The 17,385-nt window shown below is 33.9% G+C and overlaps 1 protein-coding gene across 1 annotated transcript; it reads left to right on the forward strand.

Moving 5' to 3' along the window:
• Nucleotides 1–825: 825 nt before the first annotated feature.
• Nucleotides 826–16,259, forward strand: LOC106079226 (charged multivesicular body protein 5-like). The gene is made up of 7 exons (XM_056017042.1): nucleotides 826–1,039; nucleotides 4,938–5,042; nucleotides 5,996–6,042; nucleotides 6,895–6,988; nucleotides 7,966–8,037; nucleotides 9,815–10,033; nucleotides 13,309–16,259. Exons 1-7 carry the CDS (start codon nucleotides 971–973, stop codon nucleotides 13,363–13,365), a joined length of 663 nt encoding a protein of 220 aa, XP_055873017.1. The 5' UTR covers nucleotides 826–970; the 3' UTR covers nucleotides 13,366–16,259.
• The last annotated feature ends 1,126 nt before the right edge of the window (nucleotides 16,260–17,385 follow it).

Here is a 17,385-nt window from a genome sequence, read left to right on the forward strand (position 1 = left end):
AATCAAAGAGCGCTTTAGATACAGTGTCCAGCTCAGTCTTAATGAATTATTTTTTTCTAAAATAAAAAAAAAAGGGGTGGGGGGCATTTTTTAACTTTGCACTCAGGCGGCCACAACCCTCGCGGCGGCCCTGATCATTGCCATAATTTAGGGCCTAATACTTGCATTATATTATTTTGTAATTCAATTATTATATACGGTAGACGCCGAGTTGCATATATATTGCCAGTTGTCTCTTTTTAAATCCAACCTATTATTCATTTTTTGTTTGTTTCTGTTGTTTCACTTAAAATGACAATATAATTGAACAGTGCTGCATTTCCTTGTAGGCAGCATTAGCTATAACTTCCAATAGGCCTATATATTGTTTCAGGGATAGTTTCAATCATTTTGAACAAAGAGCTAATGACAAAATTGCCTTATGTTGATTAGAAGGAGCCCCATATCTAAAAAAGCTAGGGCCTTATTATTAAGTCTAAATCATATCCTGTATTAGAATGGTAAACCGTGACTGCAATTCGTCTCTAAAATAGAAATGGAAATGTAATGAATTTATTTATAGATCTAATAGCAATGCAAATGCGAATGGTCATATGACTTCTGACAAATGCGTAATAAATTATAAGGGATCTGTCACTAAATGCATTTAATAATTAGATTGAGGTATATTTATTAAAAAAAATAATTTGCGATGCATATACACATTATTTTTAATAATATTAACTTTATTATTTTTAAATTCGCTAGCTTCAGTTTAATTTAATTTTACTATGGCTTAGCGTTAAATATTCTGTTACAAGGAACTCAATAAACACTCCTCAAATCCGGAAATCGCTTACAGTTGTAAACAAAGACAGATTCTAGCTGTGGACTCGATTTAGGACTGATTTAGATCTAGATCTAAAACCCTTAGATATTAGATTTAAATCTAGATATATAATCTCTGTTTTAATCTCTTTTTTGCTTTAAAATGAATCGTCTGTTTGGCAGAGGAAAACCTAAGGAACCACCACCAAATTTAAATGATTGTATAAGTAATGTGAGTATCGTCAGCGTCACCACCGTGACGCTCAGTGACAGTGTGTGACTGAGCTGTGTAGTGTATCATGATAATGATAATCCTATCAGATTTCAGTGTATCACTTTATTTGTTTACTTTAATTTATAGATCTATATAATTAATATCCTCTTCATTTCTTGTCTTAGAAATTAGATCTAGATTCTCTAGACGCTCTAGGTCTACAATAGAGTAGGGTAGGCTGAGTAGGTCTAAAATAGATCTACGACGCTACGTACTAAGTAACGTAGTAGGGATGTTACAATTTTTTTCAGAAAAATTATTTTAAGAATCTTATTGTCAGATATGTTGTAGATTTGAATGAGCCTTCTAAATTTATATGAATTATGTCTGTATGATTCCTGGTTGAAAGAAAATAAATTTTTTATGTGTGCTTGTCCTTATCATAGCAACCAATCATACGTAGTACATGATACTACATGATAGTCATGATACTACTAGTACTACTACATCTAATAAATCTAGATCGAATTGTAATTTGCTATCATCAATTTATTTGAATCGTACAGTCACTTACAGTGGTATTAGTATTACTAGTATTAGTACTATTAGTGGTAATATTTCAGATCAGATTTTACACTAAATTTTGGTTTACGTTTACAGTTCTAGATTTATAGAAATCTGTAGATCTAGAAGTATAGTTAAGTGTGAAGTTTAAGCAGTCCTGATTTGTTGAGAGGATTGATCAGCTCACTTTTAATTACTAAAACTTCTTTATAAAATTGTCTTTATTACTGAACTTTATTTGAATGTTTACAAAAGGGCTGCTAGATCTATATTGTTTCTGCGCATGGACCTTTTTTTCTTCACTTCCGACACATTTTATTTCCTTTTCATTGTAAAGGCTAAGTTCATGGTGAAATCAAAATCAAGAGGTGTGGAATTTTTTTTATTTCTTCTTTACATTCCCGTACTGAAGGAGATGGTTCATAAGGTTAGGGCTAGTTTTCTAGATAAGAACAGTAGAAAAACAATAATTGGTTGAGAAGTACTATACAACAAAAAAAAAATGTGTGACAATTCTACTCACTGAGATGTTCAAGATGGAAGAGCTAATAGTAGACTTATAAAGACTGTTGTGTCTTAGGGGAGTGGTACTAATGTGTAAAAATACCAGGTATGGTAGAGCCTGTTGTGTCTTAGGGGAGTGGTGTCAAGCTGGTTACATCTCTTTCACTGAGCCTGTTAGAAGAGAGGGCCTGCACTATGATCTCAAAGAATGTTGTAATCAGAAGAGAGCATAGGCCCTCCCTTTTCTCCTTGTCCACTGAACATGTTAGAAGAGTGGAGTTACTCTGAGTGGGAACAGGTATCAAAATCACCTATCACTCCTCCTTCACTCCCTCCCCTTAATAAAGTGCATTATGTATTTCTAGCCTAACCAGCTAGATCTACACATAACACTGTTGTGTCTGAGTTGACCTATATGTGTGATGTCAGTTACAAGACATGAATGAAGCTGAAGAGCATGGGAAAGGTGGCAATGGCTGGTGTTCTTGCGCTGGAGTAAAAAGAAAATGACTTTAGATATATTTTCTTTGATCTGCTTGAGCCTTCCATTAGCCTGATCGAACTTACTAACCAGTGTGTGAGGGGGGGAGGAATTCCATCGAGAGAAGTACATCTGACGATGCCCACTCTACATCTCTTGATGTCATATTTAATTTAAACTTTACTAAGCATAGTGATACATTTAATCATATCTATTTTTATGGACAAAAGTATCAGGAATTCATAAATACCATCATTTTTTTCACAAAGTCTGACTGTTATGGACCTATGAAAATTCAAACCTGAAAATGGCTGCCAGCGGGCTTAATTTGTTTGACCTTCAAACTTTACTCTAGATCTGTAATCCAGAGTATTTTTTCTATATACAGTGCTTTCATTTACAAATGATTAATACATTCATTCTTTTATTTTCAATAATAACTTACTAATTGAATATTGTTCTGCGCATCCAAAACAGTCAGATTTTCAACAGGTGTCTGTGTGATGTCAAAATTCACTAAATATATCTTACCAGATTGTTAACATCAGTCAGACTGGTAGCCTATTTACTTTTTGGGCAGGGAGAGATGTGGATAGAAATGCAATCTTTTTTCCTTAGAGTTGGTTTTTCTAATGCTCTGAGTAGATATGCATAATTGCTGATGTAGACTTAGGTCTCAGTAATACAGACTAGTATCTACTATACTACTCTTCCTCACCATATATCTATGGACTATACAAACATATAATATCATAACATATAATAAAAAGAGATGGGGGTAAACTAACTATCACCTCACCTTCACCTATCCCTTAGTCTGCAGGACTGTTGGTGCTCAGCACAACACTTATCGGCTGTCTTTCTCCATTCCTCTCTGTCTTTTGCCATGGCAAAAACTAAATATATCGGGTGACACACACACACACATGACATATAATTTATTTTTTCCCATTTGTTTAAAAGCTTTAAAAAAATTCTATTGACTTACTGTAAAAATGGTTAAGTTTGAAATATCCTAAAAGAAATAGATATTGATCAAAGTCTATATAGATGCAGTTAGTTAGATCAAGAATAAGTAACAAAGAAATAAAAGTGCTAAGAAACATTTTATCTGTGTAACTAGTAAGGATAGCTGTACATGCCCGAATAGCCATGTAAGTGTTTCTCCTCGAGCTCATACCTGTCCACTGCCATTCCCCGTCGTCATGCGGGAAGTTTGGACTATGATGTAGGTTATCCTCCACTATGGAGGAACATCTGAAACAAGTAAAATATTTTACAAACATACCGTAATGTATTATTTATTTCAATGTACATAAACCTAATATGACAAATTTATCAGGAGGCTTTATTATTGTTACAATCTTCTCTACCAGGCCTTCTGCAAACACTGCCCAACAACACAACACATCTAAAACATCAACTTGACAACAAGAGCGTCAAGTAATAAAGTGGCAATTTAATGACAAATACATCAACAGCCAATAAACACAATTGGCTACACTAACTTGAAATGCTTTCTTGTACTTAACAGAACTGCCTAACTTACACTACAAAGTCTCTCTAGATCGTACAGCTACATTTTCAAGGACTCACAAGGTACCATGACACAGTCCTTATGCCTTGCTGTCCTGGACTGAACTGGCTATTGTTACAAACTGTGTCTCTTCCTTGAAGGCTTTCGGTCACATGACCACAACATGGGTCATATTTGCGTGAACTAGCAGTACTGTCCCTACCTGTGTGATTGGCCTAAGTCATGTGTATCAGTAGGCCGCACATACATTAACCCTTTCGGTCCGCCACTGAAGTTACTACATTGTAGTATTTTTTCAGGTGTTTTGTTACTTATCTTCATTGGAAACATTGGCTGTCTTTGTTGCTTTTTCATTGTGGTGATTTCTTATTTGGACATGAATCGATAGCATTAACACTGTAAAAAAAGTTCGCCTTTCCTTGTGGTCTATAGGGCAGATGATATAAAAGTCACAGTCTTCATTAGGATTCGAACCTGGGACCCCACACCTCCAATCAACACTTTTATTTTTAAGCTATTTTCATGTTATGCTGCATCATCTCTTATTGGTATTTTTGTTTTATTTTAAATTTAACTGACTTTGTTGTTTTAAAGCTATTTCCCAGGTTGGGTTGAATGTGATCATTTTTCAGCCAAAGAAAAAAGTTGCTTAAGAAATTCATGAAATTCTGATAAAAAACTGAGTGAAATTTGTGATGAGGTGGTGAACATTGAACTGCAAGTGGTTGAAAGTATACTGTATGATATGTATTTGTCTACTCATTGATGAATACATTTATTTTTTGTTTGAATTAGCTCAACAAAATAAAATCTATATTTTTGAATTTCAGATTGACAGCAGAGGAGAATCTCTTGATAAGAAAATTGGCAGACTAGATGCAGATTTAAAAAAATACAAAGACCAAATGAAGAAGATGAGGGAAGGACCTGCTAAAGTAATTCTTTTTTTTTTTTTTTCTGTTAATTTTACATAATTTTGATTTTTATTTCTGTATTGGATATAATAACATCTGACAATCTAAGTATTCTACAGTCTTCAGGTAAATAGAATCATATAACCTGCAATATTTATTATAAGTCTCTGAGTATTACATACTTCGTTCACATTAAATGGTTAGATTCTTTCCATATACATGTTGCGTACAAAATTTACACTACCAGGTGAATAGGCATGAAAATACATCTTTGAAGCTAAGCGCTGAAACAATGAATAATGCTTACATATTACACATGTAAAGGCAGCACTAGGGACACATTTTTTAATCAGACGAAACTGTGAATTAAATATAGCAAAATAGGGGACAGCACTGACCACACCAAGTACCTTGTAATTCAACAACTCTGCCTAGCTGTAACGCAGCGCCAAGCAATCAAACCTTTAGACAATCCTGAATGAATTAGCATAAGCGCTTTATCAGATTTTATGTGTCTAAGATGGACAATATTTATATCACACAAAAGGTCTCCATTGTGAGAGGTTGGACTTGTCCAGATGTCTAATAGTTGACTTTCTAGTTATTTGTGGTGAATTGTGCAATAGAATGTTATTAGGCTACTTCAAGAATGTGAAATTAACTCTGACTGAGAAGAACAGGCTATGAGGCAAAAATGATAGCAGACATCAAAGAAAAGAAGACAGGGCTGTAGAAACAACCTTCCTGAATATAATTAAGAGTGATGATCAGACTCCAAAGCCATCTTCTTCTACATACCAGGAAAAGAATTGTGCTCACCACAAAGTTAGAACTTGAGAAACTGAAATGTGAGCCTAGCCTTTCAGACTTTGCTATTAATTTTTTTATTTTTTTTATTCCTAACAAATTTACTTAATTTATTCATTGTTATGTTTAATAAGACCTGATTAGAACAAAAATTTATTTTTTAACAGAATCAAGTGAAGCAAAAGGCATTACGAGTTTTAAAGCAGAAGAGAATGTAAGTGTATGAGGACACTGTGTTTCCTGATTTATTTATAGCAGACTTCTTGTTTTGGGGAAGTTTTTAAAAAGTATCAAGTAAAATAAAGGAGCGCTGTATTTTTTGCTGCTTCATGGGTTTTAGTGGTACACTGTGTCTTAAAAATTAAATAACTGTTATTAAGGGTGGTCTATAGGATGGATGAAAATTGGAGGCTTAACATGCTTTGCTTCTGAACTGGAGATCCTGGGTTTAAATCCTGGTGAAGATTGGGATTTTTAATTATTAGGTCTTTGGGCACCTCTGAGTCCACCCAGCTCTAATGGGTACCTTACACTAGATGGGGAAAAGTATAGACGGTTGGTCATTGTGCTGGCCACATGACACCTTCGTTAACCGCAGGCCACAGAAACAGATGACCTTTACATCATCTGCCCTATAGATTACAAGGTCTGAAAGGAAAACTTAATAAAGAATTAAAACAATGCATAACTACTGTGGGCGGACCTGGAATGCAACACCATCCTTAAGTGAGGGTACACTGTATTTTGTTGATTAAACTTGTACTAGACAGCAAAGGTATTTTAAACTATACATCAGGAATATATATTTTATTATTATCTGCAGTATGAATGATGGATGTAATGAAAATTATAATGCCCTCATTTTTACCCCTAATTTCAAAAGCTTAAATAAATCTTATTGGCTATTTAGCTGTTGATATGATTTTTAACTCTGGATATGTTATTGCCTGAAGCAATAAACTGTTTTCAAATCTAGGCGTTGTTTATCCCTGACATCTTACTAGAGAGCTGGTTGTAATGATAATAATTCTTCTGCTAACATTTTTTTTTTTTGCTTGTTAAACAGGTACGAAAATCAAAGAGACCAATTAGGTCAGCAGTCATTCAACCTAGAGCAACAGAACTATGCCATACAGAGTTTAAAAGACACAAAAACTACAGTAAGTTACTTGGTGGCCTCATAATGCAGTCATTTTTTTTTTATATGACACCTAGCTAGTTTATTATAGAAAGATAATGGTTTTCAATTAACAAGATTAAAGGTGGGATTTCAAAAACAGTACCTATTGTTGTGAATGCCATTTTGTAATACATTTAGTATTTTTCTGTTCTGTTCATAGCCACTAGGGCTATCTTATAAACCTTTTTACATAGTAAAGTATGATTGCACACAATGAAAATCTGCATTATGATGATTTATTTAGATAAACTAATACTGCATAGAACAAGCAACAGTTAAACTAATTGGCTGTGTGGGTATAAGCAATAGTGTCTTTTACCAAAGAATGCATTTTTTTTTCTTTTTACATTTTTCATCTAATATGGTAGGGTGCGATTTAAGTTTATGGCATTTTCTAAAACTTTTATATTTCATGTCTCATTCTGAATAGGAAACTCAAGCATGGTGGCTCTTTTTAGGGACAATTTAATGTGTGTGTTTTTTTTTTTTCGAATGTTCTGGTACAGCAGTGTATAAGGCCTACCCGGGAAATCTAATATTATAAAACTATTTAGAACTAGGCATATTTTTCTATATTTTAAAGTTGTATATTTTTTATTTTATTTATTTTATTGACTATTTCCCCTTAATTTAGAGTTGCCTCTCCTTGCTTAGTATTTAGCAGATGGCTTTCCAAACTGTAAATAGTGTCTATTAGCTTAAACCAATGGGGATGGCTCAATATCCAACCCTCATACTATGTAGACCTAAGTCAATATTTGACTCAATCTGTGATTGCTGAGCGCCTAAAAGCAACATGAAAACCTACTAGATAGATACCTCTTCTTGCCATTTCAAAAAGTTTGGAACCATAGCTCACTCAGCATTCTATTGGTACAAGGAAAAGGCTCTATTAAAAAACAATGATAATAATCTTTTAAATTCTGTTGTGATCTCTATTTTTTCGTAATTTTCCAGGTAGATGCCATGAAAATTGGAGTCAAAGATTTCAAAAAAGCGTACAAACACGTCAACATTGATCAGATAGAGGTAATCACAGTAAACAATTTTTAATCAACAGTTAACAAACTCTGGAGACTCTCTTTCTGATATCAGCAGAATCAAATTTCTTATATTGGCTAGAAACCTAATATTCCAATCAACTCCTAGGGTTAAGAGAAATATCTGGACACTTTCCAGAAGATCCTAATAATGTAATAGGCATCCATAATACTGTGATTAGTTGTTTTTTTATATCAACTTCAGACTTATTTTTTAAAATCCCATTATCCATATTTAGCATGTTAGTTTCAGAATATATATATATGTATAAGAGAAGCTACAAAACGCCTCCTAATGTCCTAAACAAAAGGTTAGAATTCCTATTATTTACAATATTTTTCTTCCTGGGCGAAAAAAAATTCATTTTTCAATAACCAACATAATATCTTGTAAATTGAATGACGATAGCCTTATCCAAACTTCCGTTTAGACTTTCTCATCTTTAACAAATCATGGGTCAAAAGCATGGAAGACAACCGCAAAGCTTATGGGTAGTTGGAATCTTGCATCTTGCTGTATTCCCTAATCTTACATGTTTTTTTTTTTATGTTTAAAATATGGTTGCACCGGATATTCATTCCGGCTCCAGTCGAATATCAAGCCATTTTTCACTATCCGGCTTTATTCAGCTCCGGCCTGATATCACTGCAGGCTAGTTGGCCAGATAGTAAAAACTACACTGTAGTATCTACCTGTGTAGCGGTGTGGGTCTATCCCCCTCCCTTTCCCTCATTTGTTTCACCCATCTCATTGAGTTTATAATATAAACAGTCGACCATGTTATGACTGCTTAGAAGTCATATCTTATGAGAAAAGTGAGTTTGCTTACTAAGAGAAAAATCTCAATTAAGAGGCTGGAGTACACTACTCTACCAGCGTGTGCGATGTGTTCTTACACAAACTACAAGTATATTATTTTATTTCATTAGTGATGGAACTAAACTAAATTTTAAAAATTTAAATAACTAAACTAAATTTAAATAATTTTAATGCAAGTAAGTTTACGTTAAAAATAAAGATGTGGTTGTACTAAAGTTAATCACAAACTAGGGTTACTGTCAAGTGCAACCCTAGTTTAAAAATAGATTTGAGCATTGAATCTGTCATATAAATCTCATATATGCACCATAGTATCACTTGGCTAGTTTCTCCAACTGTCCCACACCTTGCCCATCTGCTTGGTATCTGCTTCCTTATCTTAGTGCCAAGTATTTCTGGGCTGTCACCCTTCCTCCTTCCTTTGGGGTTCCTGGTAAAGGCTTGACTTGTGAAGCTGAATGCAAGCTTATGAAGGGTATGGCCTATAAATCATCTAAACCTCTGAATGATATCTTTTTCATTGGGCTGTTGCTGCAGGAATCTTAGTTCCTCTCCATTTCTGCTAGAATGTCTGAAGCAAAAAAAACAAAACCTTAAACATGCTTCATTTTCATTTCAAGCCATTAGACCACTGGCAGATCCCCAATGGGGGAGCTTACAGCGCTCCCCCTTACCCCTTAGATGTCAAGAGAAAGGCCTCTACATGACTGGATTTTTTTTTCACCAAAGGTTGACAAACAATGCTTTTTTATTCTCATATATATATATATATGTATGCATATACATGTGTTTATGCATAGGGTTAGGGTTTGGACCCCCCCCCCCCCCCCCCCACTCCAAGGTTCTTGATCCGCTAGTGCATTGGCCTCTTATCCAAAGTAAAAAAATTAGAGTAAGATGTTTGTATACCACAAATTAAAATGTACTTCTGTTGTGGCCTTTAAAGAACATGCAGGATGACCTGGAAGACTTGATGGAACAGAGCAGTGAGATCCAGGAAGTGATGAGCAGGAGCTACGGCATGCCAGAGCTGGACGATGACGAGCTGGAGGCGGAGCTAGACGCCCTCGGGGATGAGCTGCTGGACGAAGACACAACATATTTAGATGATGCTGTCGCTGCTCCATCAGCGCCCACAAGCGAACCTGGGGGAGAAAGTAGTAGGGTGAGTAGTGTTTCTACGTTGAACTTCTTCTTCTTTTTTTTTGTGACGGTACGCATCGGTACAGCGTACCGACACCTTTTTCAATGTGAGGAAAAAAATTATTACTTTTCTTGTATTTTTAACGTTTATTATATTATTAATTTGTTAAAATTGAATTTTTAACAAATTGTGGGCAATAAGAATTAAAATATAAAATGCGAAAGTAATAACAAAACAATTTAAGTTGGTTAATTATAAAATAAAATTGTTTTAGACATTTAGTATCTTTGCAGTTGTGATTTAGCTTGCTTTGAGCTGCGAACTGGTAGTTAAATGTTACTGAGTACGGGCAAGCCAATTCTTGTTCTGAACTACAACATTGAAAGATATATCTAATATATAAAGCACAAAGTAATGCATATGCCCTGCAAAGAAATTAAAACCATCTGACCAATCTTGATAAACATTGTCATAAATATTCCTTAGATCATCGCAAAGACAGTAGTGTATGTTTAATGTTCCAACCACAACCTGCAGGTCATATCCGGCTAGTATTTAGATAAAGCACTTTGATAATTAGACATCTCTTCGTGTTGTTATTCCTACATTCACCCTGGGTTTCTTTGCGCATACGTTCAGTCTTATTTCTAACACAAGATAACAAGCAATCATTTGGAGTTTGTCATTGCTGCATGGCTGCCTGGTCATGCGGTTTGCGCGCTGGACTGTCGTTCGGATTTATCGACGGTCGAGGGTTCAAACCCTGCCCTCTCCCATCCCCTGTCGTCCTCGGGAGTCTTGGACTAGGAAGTAAACTATCTTCAACTCTGAAGGAACATCCGAAACAAACAAACAAACTTTTTTTTACTTTTGGATTATGACTCTGGTTGTAATGGCTTCATATTATTTTCTCATAATGAATAAACAAAAACAAAACAAACATTACACCACTTATTGTACTTGATCACTGAAATTTTCAATTAGTTTTGTTGTTATTTGGTTACATTACGATATAGATGAAATACTATGTCCTTAAAAATGTGAGAATTCTTATGTACGTTACAAGAATGTCATTTTTTAATTTAGCTTTGACAAGATTAACTTAGTAACTCCTTTTAACTTTTGTTTATTTAATGTTGAATTACTGTATAATATTGGAAACGCACCATTTTTTAAAGGGACAAACGCTTGATAATCTGACTTGTTTGACCATTCCGTACTTAACAACTTATGCTGTGTTTTTTTTTCTTTATTCATTAAGGAAATTAGGGAGAGTTTTGAGTCTACAGTCTTTTTACTTGAAAGTGAATAATAGACATAAAATAACATAACATAATAGACATGAAACATATAATCTGACAGTATTGTAAGAACTTTTTGCTGCAAAAAAAAAAGTAAATAAAAGGTTAATTTAGAAAAGGGAGATCGGCCGGCTCTTGTTTCTGAACGCAAATTCTTTCTCTCCGAAATTATTTTTTTACATTTGGGTGGTTTTTTTTTCACCTTTTCGAACTGCTTAGGCAGTGTCCAATTAAAGTTATATAACTTTTTTGTTTAATATCAGAAAATATTTAATTTAGTTATAGAATTAAAGGAGAATGCATGCTTCTTTTATTAAACCAATAAAAATTTATAAAACCAAAAATTAATGTATATTTGAAATGAAAGCTGATCAACTGTTCACAAGTCTCTAGCTCTAGACCAGATCCATGAAACATATTCTCATCCAAAATAAAAAACTATATTTCTATATTTATTCATATTTTCACAAAACTTTATATAATAAATAATAATAAAAAGGTTTGTATTTGAGTCCAAAGATTAATGAGGAATGCAGTATTTCTCATGGCTATGCTGCCTCAGCTGTGACCTATATATTTTGCCACATTCAGCGCAGGCATTTACATTGTCCACCAGTGGTCCATTTAGATTTTCTTGTGGTCTCAAACGTGTATCTCGCAGCCTTTTTAAGTGACCTCCAACTTTCTCGTTCTGAAACCGCATGCAACCAGGTGCTCTCTGTCGGGTGGGCTTTCAGCTCGTTGATTTAGGGGTAGACTAGACATATGTTCCTTGAATTCCAGGTTCCCCTACCTTGACAGTATAAACCAAAGCAAAGAGTAATAGCGTATAGAACTATGGCTTACTGAACATCGAATACATGTCATTCAACTGAATGACAATAATTCAACATGAACAATATTAATAACAACGATAAGTTAACTTACATGAGTTAACAACAAGAGTATACATTTAACAATTTAATGAATGTATGAATATTATGACATGAATGATGAACGAAGATCAATAGTATTTACAGAGCAAATACAAGCTAGACATATTGTGCAAATGAAATATAGCACACCTTAAGCTGGCCCCCAATTAGATCTGTACTCGCGAAGCCCACACACAATCATTTACCATACCATGAATGCAAGAACCAAACCATACAATCAGGCTTGACTCCAACAGAGTCCTTAGAAACTAAAACCCAAACCATTATTGTGCATAAAAGAGAAATATCCTACAAGAAGCAACTCCAGATGCGCACGACACTCCCTTCTATGTCAATTAAAGCAAGTTTGCCCCTTAACTGGTCTATAAAGCATTTCCGTGGCGCACCTCTGTTATGTCAACCACCGAAAAAAGACTGCTTTTGGCATACGTTCCCCATATGGGATACATGCCCTGCCTAGCGTAACTGTCTGACCATAAGAAGTCTCTCTGTACTGTCCATACCCGCGTTTGCAAGGACATCACTATTTGTAGTGCGTATGTCCATGATGGAGCACAGGCATCTTTGGTGAAAGCATTCAAGTAGTCTTAGTTCCTTTCTGTATAATACCCATGTCTCAGATCCATATAGGAGGGTTGAGATGACAGCTGCACATTGATTTTTGTAGGAAGGTGGAGTGAATTATTTTGCCAAATATACACCTGGAGGCATCCAAAAGCACTGCTGACGCTTATCGACTTTCCATGAAAGCGATGTGTCATTTCATACTATGCTTTTTAGATATGTGAAGTGGTCCACCACGTTTTGTATGACACATTTAAAAACACATAAAATGATTGTCTTGACCTCATTATCTTTTATCTTATATAACACAGACATCTCTTCAAAAAAAAAAAAATGATGATTACCTCCTACGCATCATGCATCTAGTCAGGCGTGTTAACCAATGACTTTTTATTATCTTCAACATCAATCCAAAGAAAATCGAGCCTTTCAAAACTGCCACTCTTTCAAAACTGCTGGTTAAATCATTTATTTTTTGTTTGCTGTCTGTTTTTAGGGAGATGTGCCTGTTGATGAGTTTGGATTGCCGCAGATTCCACAGAGTGCCAAATAAGGATAGTTAACACTAAATATCATTTTGTCTCGTCACTTTTAACTCATTTTGGAAACAATTATCATCGTCAGGGAATTGCTATAGACGAGTAAAACAGCCTTTATATATATAATGATGACACATAAATATATATACAATACCTGTCTTGGTTGCAGGTTTTTTGTTTTTTTATAAATTTTGTGTTAACCTTTGTCAACAACTTATTATAAGGTACTTTTTGTTTTTTTATTATTAAAATATCTTTATTTTGTACATATTAAAAATTGCATCGGTAGTTTATACATGTGATATGTTATAGTAAGTTATATTTAGTATTTAGCTCTGATAAGAAAACTTAACATTTTTTTTTATTTTATGCATTTTGGTTCAAATATGTTTCATAATGAAATATTAAGATTTTTTTTTTTTTTGCTTTTGATTTTCAAAATTATTTTTATCCCATTATGAATTAGTAGCAATTAAGGTTTAGAATAACGAATGATCCACGTTTCAGGCTTTCTATGTTAAGATGGTAATATTAATAGTATGGATGAAATTTATTCAAAGATGTGCTCTGCACTGCTGCCCTTTGAGGGATTTAATAAAAAAAATCTGGGCTCCTGCAATGTATGTGGGTATACGTTTACCTATTCTGAAGTATGACCAGAAAAAAGCTGAAAATGCTTTGGTCATCTTATCTATTTTTGTAAGGTGAAACTGAAAAGATTGGTTTAAAAAGTAGAATATTGTTGATAATTTATGCAGAAAAAAAAAGGAACTCTTATATTTCATCTACAATATTCCCATTCTCATTCTGGTTCTTCAAAAGAAATGCTGCTCCATCCTACTATACTTTTGGCTCCCTGGTCGTGCGGTTTGCGCGCTGGACTGTCGTTCGGATTTATCGACGGTCGAGGGTTCAAACCCTGCCTGCTCCCATCCCCGTCGTCCTGCGGGAGGTTTGGACTAGGAAGTAAATTATCTTCAACTCTGAAGGAACATCCGAAACAAACAAACAAACTTTTTTTTACTTTTGGATTATGACTCTGGTTGTAATGGCTTCACTATCCTTAATTTCTCATAATGAATAATTAACACTCTTGTTGTGATATAATGCCAATACAATGAGATAAATAGTTACCATCAAGTTTTTTTTTTTTTAACTTTTGTATTAGAACAATTTTAAACTTTGTTAGTCAGTGAAAATTGGATGAGTTTATAGTATAAAGCTCTTATATTAAAAAAACAACAACATTTTTTACTAGCAAATATATGTTTATATATATATCTACCACAAAGTATAAGAATTTTTTTCTGTTCTTAAAATATTGAAATCTTATATTTTTGTAAAAACTATTGGTATAGTTTAAATGTGTTTTTTTCTTTTGTTAGAGACAAGCTTTTCTTTTTTGCTAATTGTTGCATTGGAAGTTTTAGTTTTGTATTTAACTATTCAGCTTTGTTTATCCAAAGTAAAAATAGCATAGCATATATCATTGTATTGTCAACTAGTGCCCAGGAAATAAGCCTGCTTATGTTTGCGCTAGCAAGACTAATTTATCCATTGAGAGCTACGATATTTTTAAATATTTTACTATATTTGTTGTCATTACATGGCTTTTTAAAATAAAAAACAAATGTCAAAGCTAGACCTCCATAGCCTTCAGCTTCAACTCATATTTATTTTTATTATGAGAAGAAATGTTAATGATTCATTACAAAGGGACTAATATTTTTTTAAAATTCCCCTTTTCAGAAGTTGCGATCTATAGGGGCGATGATGTAAAGGTCATCTGTTTCTTTGGTCTATGGTTAACGAGGGTGTCATGTGGCCAGCACAACGACCAACCACCGTTATTTTCCCCAACCAATGTCAGGTACCCATTAGAGCTGGGTGTTCCAGAGTGTTCAAAGATCCCAAAATTAAAAAGCCCAGTCTTCAACAGGATTTGAATCTGGGACTTCCAGTTTGGAAGCCAAGCGCTTTACCATTCAGCTGCCGCCCCTCAAATAGATAATTTACATCGACATAAATTTAGCCCAAAAATGGCTTAAAGTGAAATGTAAAGTTAAAAAAAAAAACTAAAGTTCCCCTTTCAGACCTTGTGATCTATAGTACAGAAGATGTAAAGAACATCTGTTTCTGTGACCAAAGTGTAGAGTAAAATTATTCAATTGTTTCGTTTTATTGTATTTTTCACATTAAGGAGTGAAAGGTTATTATAATTATGTCTCCCTAGGGTCCCTTTTAGGACATATCGTCTCCATATAACATTCTTATAATGTGTATCTCTAACCTTTTGTTTTTCTTGTCTTATCTTATCTGAGCAATCTTTTGAATCTTCTTTGGCTATGTTAGAACTGAAGGTTTCACTTTTAGAACCCTTGAAGTCTGTTGGTACATCTCTTGATGGTGTGTCCGGACTCACCTCTGCTGTGGCCTAAATCAATTTATGCTTGCCCCATTGAGCCTCAAACTTTAACTTACAAAACTAATCTTTTCTAAGAAAAAAAATGGATTTTAATTACTCTCTTTTAGAAGAAAAAAAATGACTTTGTCACTTGCAATTATGGACATTATCTTTAATACAAAATTTAATTAATTGTTTTGTAGAAGAAGAAATGTAGTGGTTTATATACTTGTAATTGCATTCCTAACAAGTAACTACATTTGGACTCTCTAGTTAAGGATAGAAATTGTTACCTCCAACGCTACATCCTGTGTTTCAAATAGCTGTATTAGACTTTTGCCTGTTTGAATGATGCCTGGTGTTTGGGTTTTTGTTTCGACAAGGGAGATAACTAGAGATCAGTTTTTGAGAGTGTCAACTGTATGCTCGATGAACACTGTATAAAGAATTCTTGCTGAATTATAAATTTTTGATAATCAAATAAACACCTCAGTTTTGTTTTCACTCACAGTATTACAGATTTATTATTCCTAACACTCTATGTGGCTGAGTTGCATAGACTGATTTCTACCTAACTGAAAGTGGGCATGAGTTTGAATCTGATGTGGACTACTTAAAAAAAAATAAATCTCTGAGTCGCAATAGTGTATAAATAGTGGATGCCTTCTCAATATAGTCCTTGAGGTTATAGGTCATTAAGTAGACAATTTCCCATGACCCTATCTCTATAAGTAATGTCACTGGTAATGAGCTTTTATTTTGACTAGTGAATTTTTTTTTTGCTAGCAACTATGATTATAGGGCATTCATTGTATAATCTAATTTTATTGCAAACGCTTCAAGTCACAATAGGGTAGGACCAAAGTGCAAAGTAAATAGTTAAGTTTGAAATTTCATGCACTTCATTTATAAGTGTGTTCATTTAGCGACAGATTAGTCATTTAAAAAAAAATATGTAACAAAATGACATCCTGTCTTTAATGTTTATTTGATTTGACATACTATTTTTATAACCTCTGATTTACTGAACCTACTTTTACAACCTCTGATTTACTGATCCCACTTTTATAACCTCTGATTTACTGAATCTACTTTTACAACCTCTGATTTACTGATCCCACTTTTATAACCTCTGATTTACTGAATCTACTTTTATAACCTCTGATTTACTGAATCTACTTTTATAACCTCTGATTTACTGATCCCTCTTTTATAACCTCTGATTTACTGAATCTACTTTTATAACCTCTGATTTACTGAATCTACTTTTATAACCTCTGATTTACTGAATCTACTTTTATAACCTCTGATTTACTGAACCTACTTTTACAACCTCTGATTTACTGATCCCTCTTTTATAACCTCTGATTTACTGAATCTACTTTTACAACCTCTGATTTACTGATCCCTCTTTTATAACCTCTGATTTACTGAATCTACTTTTATAACCTCTGATTTACTGAACCTACAACCTCTGATTTACTGAACCTACTTTTACAACCTATGATTTACTGATCCCTCTTTTATAACCTCTGATTTATTGAATCTACTTTTATAACCTCTGATTTACAGAACCTACAACCTCTGATTTACTGAACCTACTTTTATAACCTATGATTTACTGAACCTA

Source organism: Biomphalaria glabrata, chromosome 18 (genome assembly GCF_947242115.1).
Source record: "Biomphalaria glabrata chromosome 18, xgBioGlab47.1, whole genome shotgun sequence".
NCBI classification, from domain to species: Eukaryota; Metazoa; Mollusca; class Gastropoda; family Planorbidae; genus Biomphalaria; species Biomphalaria glabrata.

Bases quoted from the DNA above. Each gene is read 5' to 3' on its own strand.
- LOC106079226 (XM_056017042.1), top strand. From the start codon at position 971: ATGAATCGTCTGTTTGGCAGAGGAAAACCTAAGGAACCACCACCAAAT. The intron at 1,040-4,937 runs GTGAGTATCGTC...TTTGAATTTCAG, and splicing joins TAAATGATTGTATAAGTAAT to ATTGACAGCAGAGGAGAATC. The intron at 6,043-6,894 runs GTAAGTGTATGA...CTTGTTAAACAG, and splicing joins GTTTTAAAGCAGAAGAGAAT to GTACGAAAATCAAAGAGACC.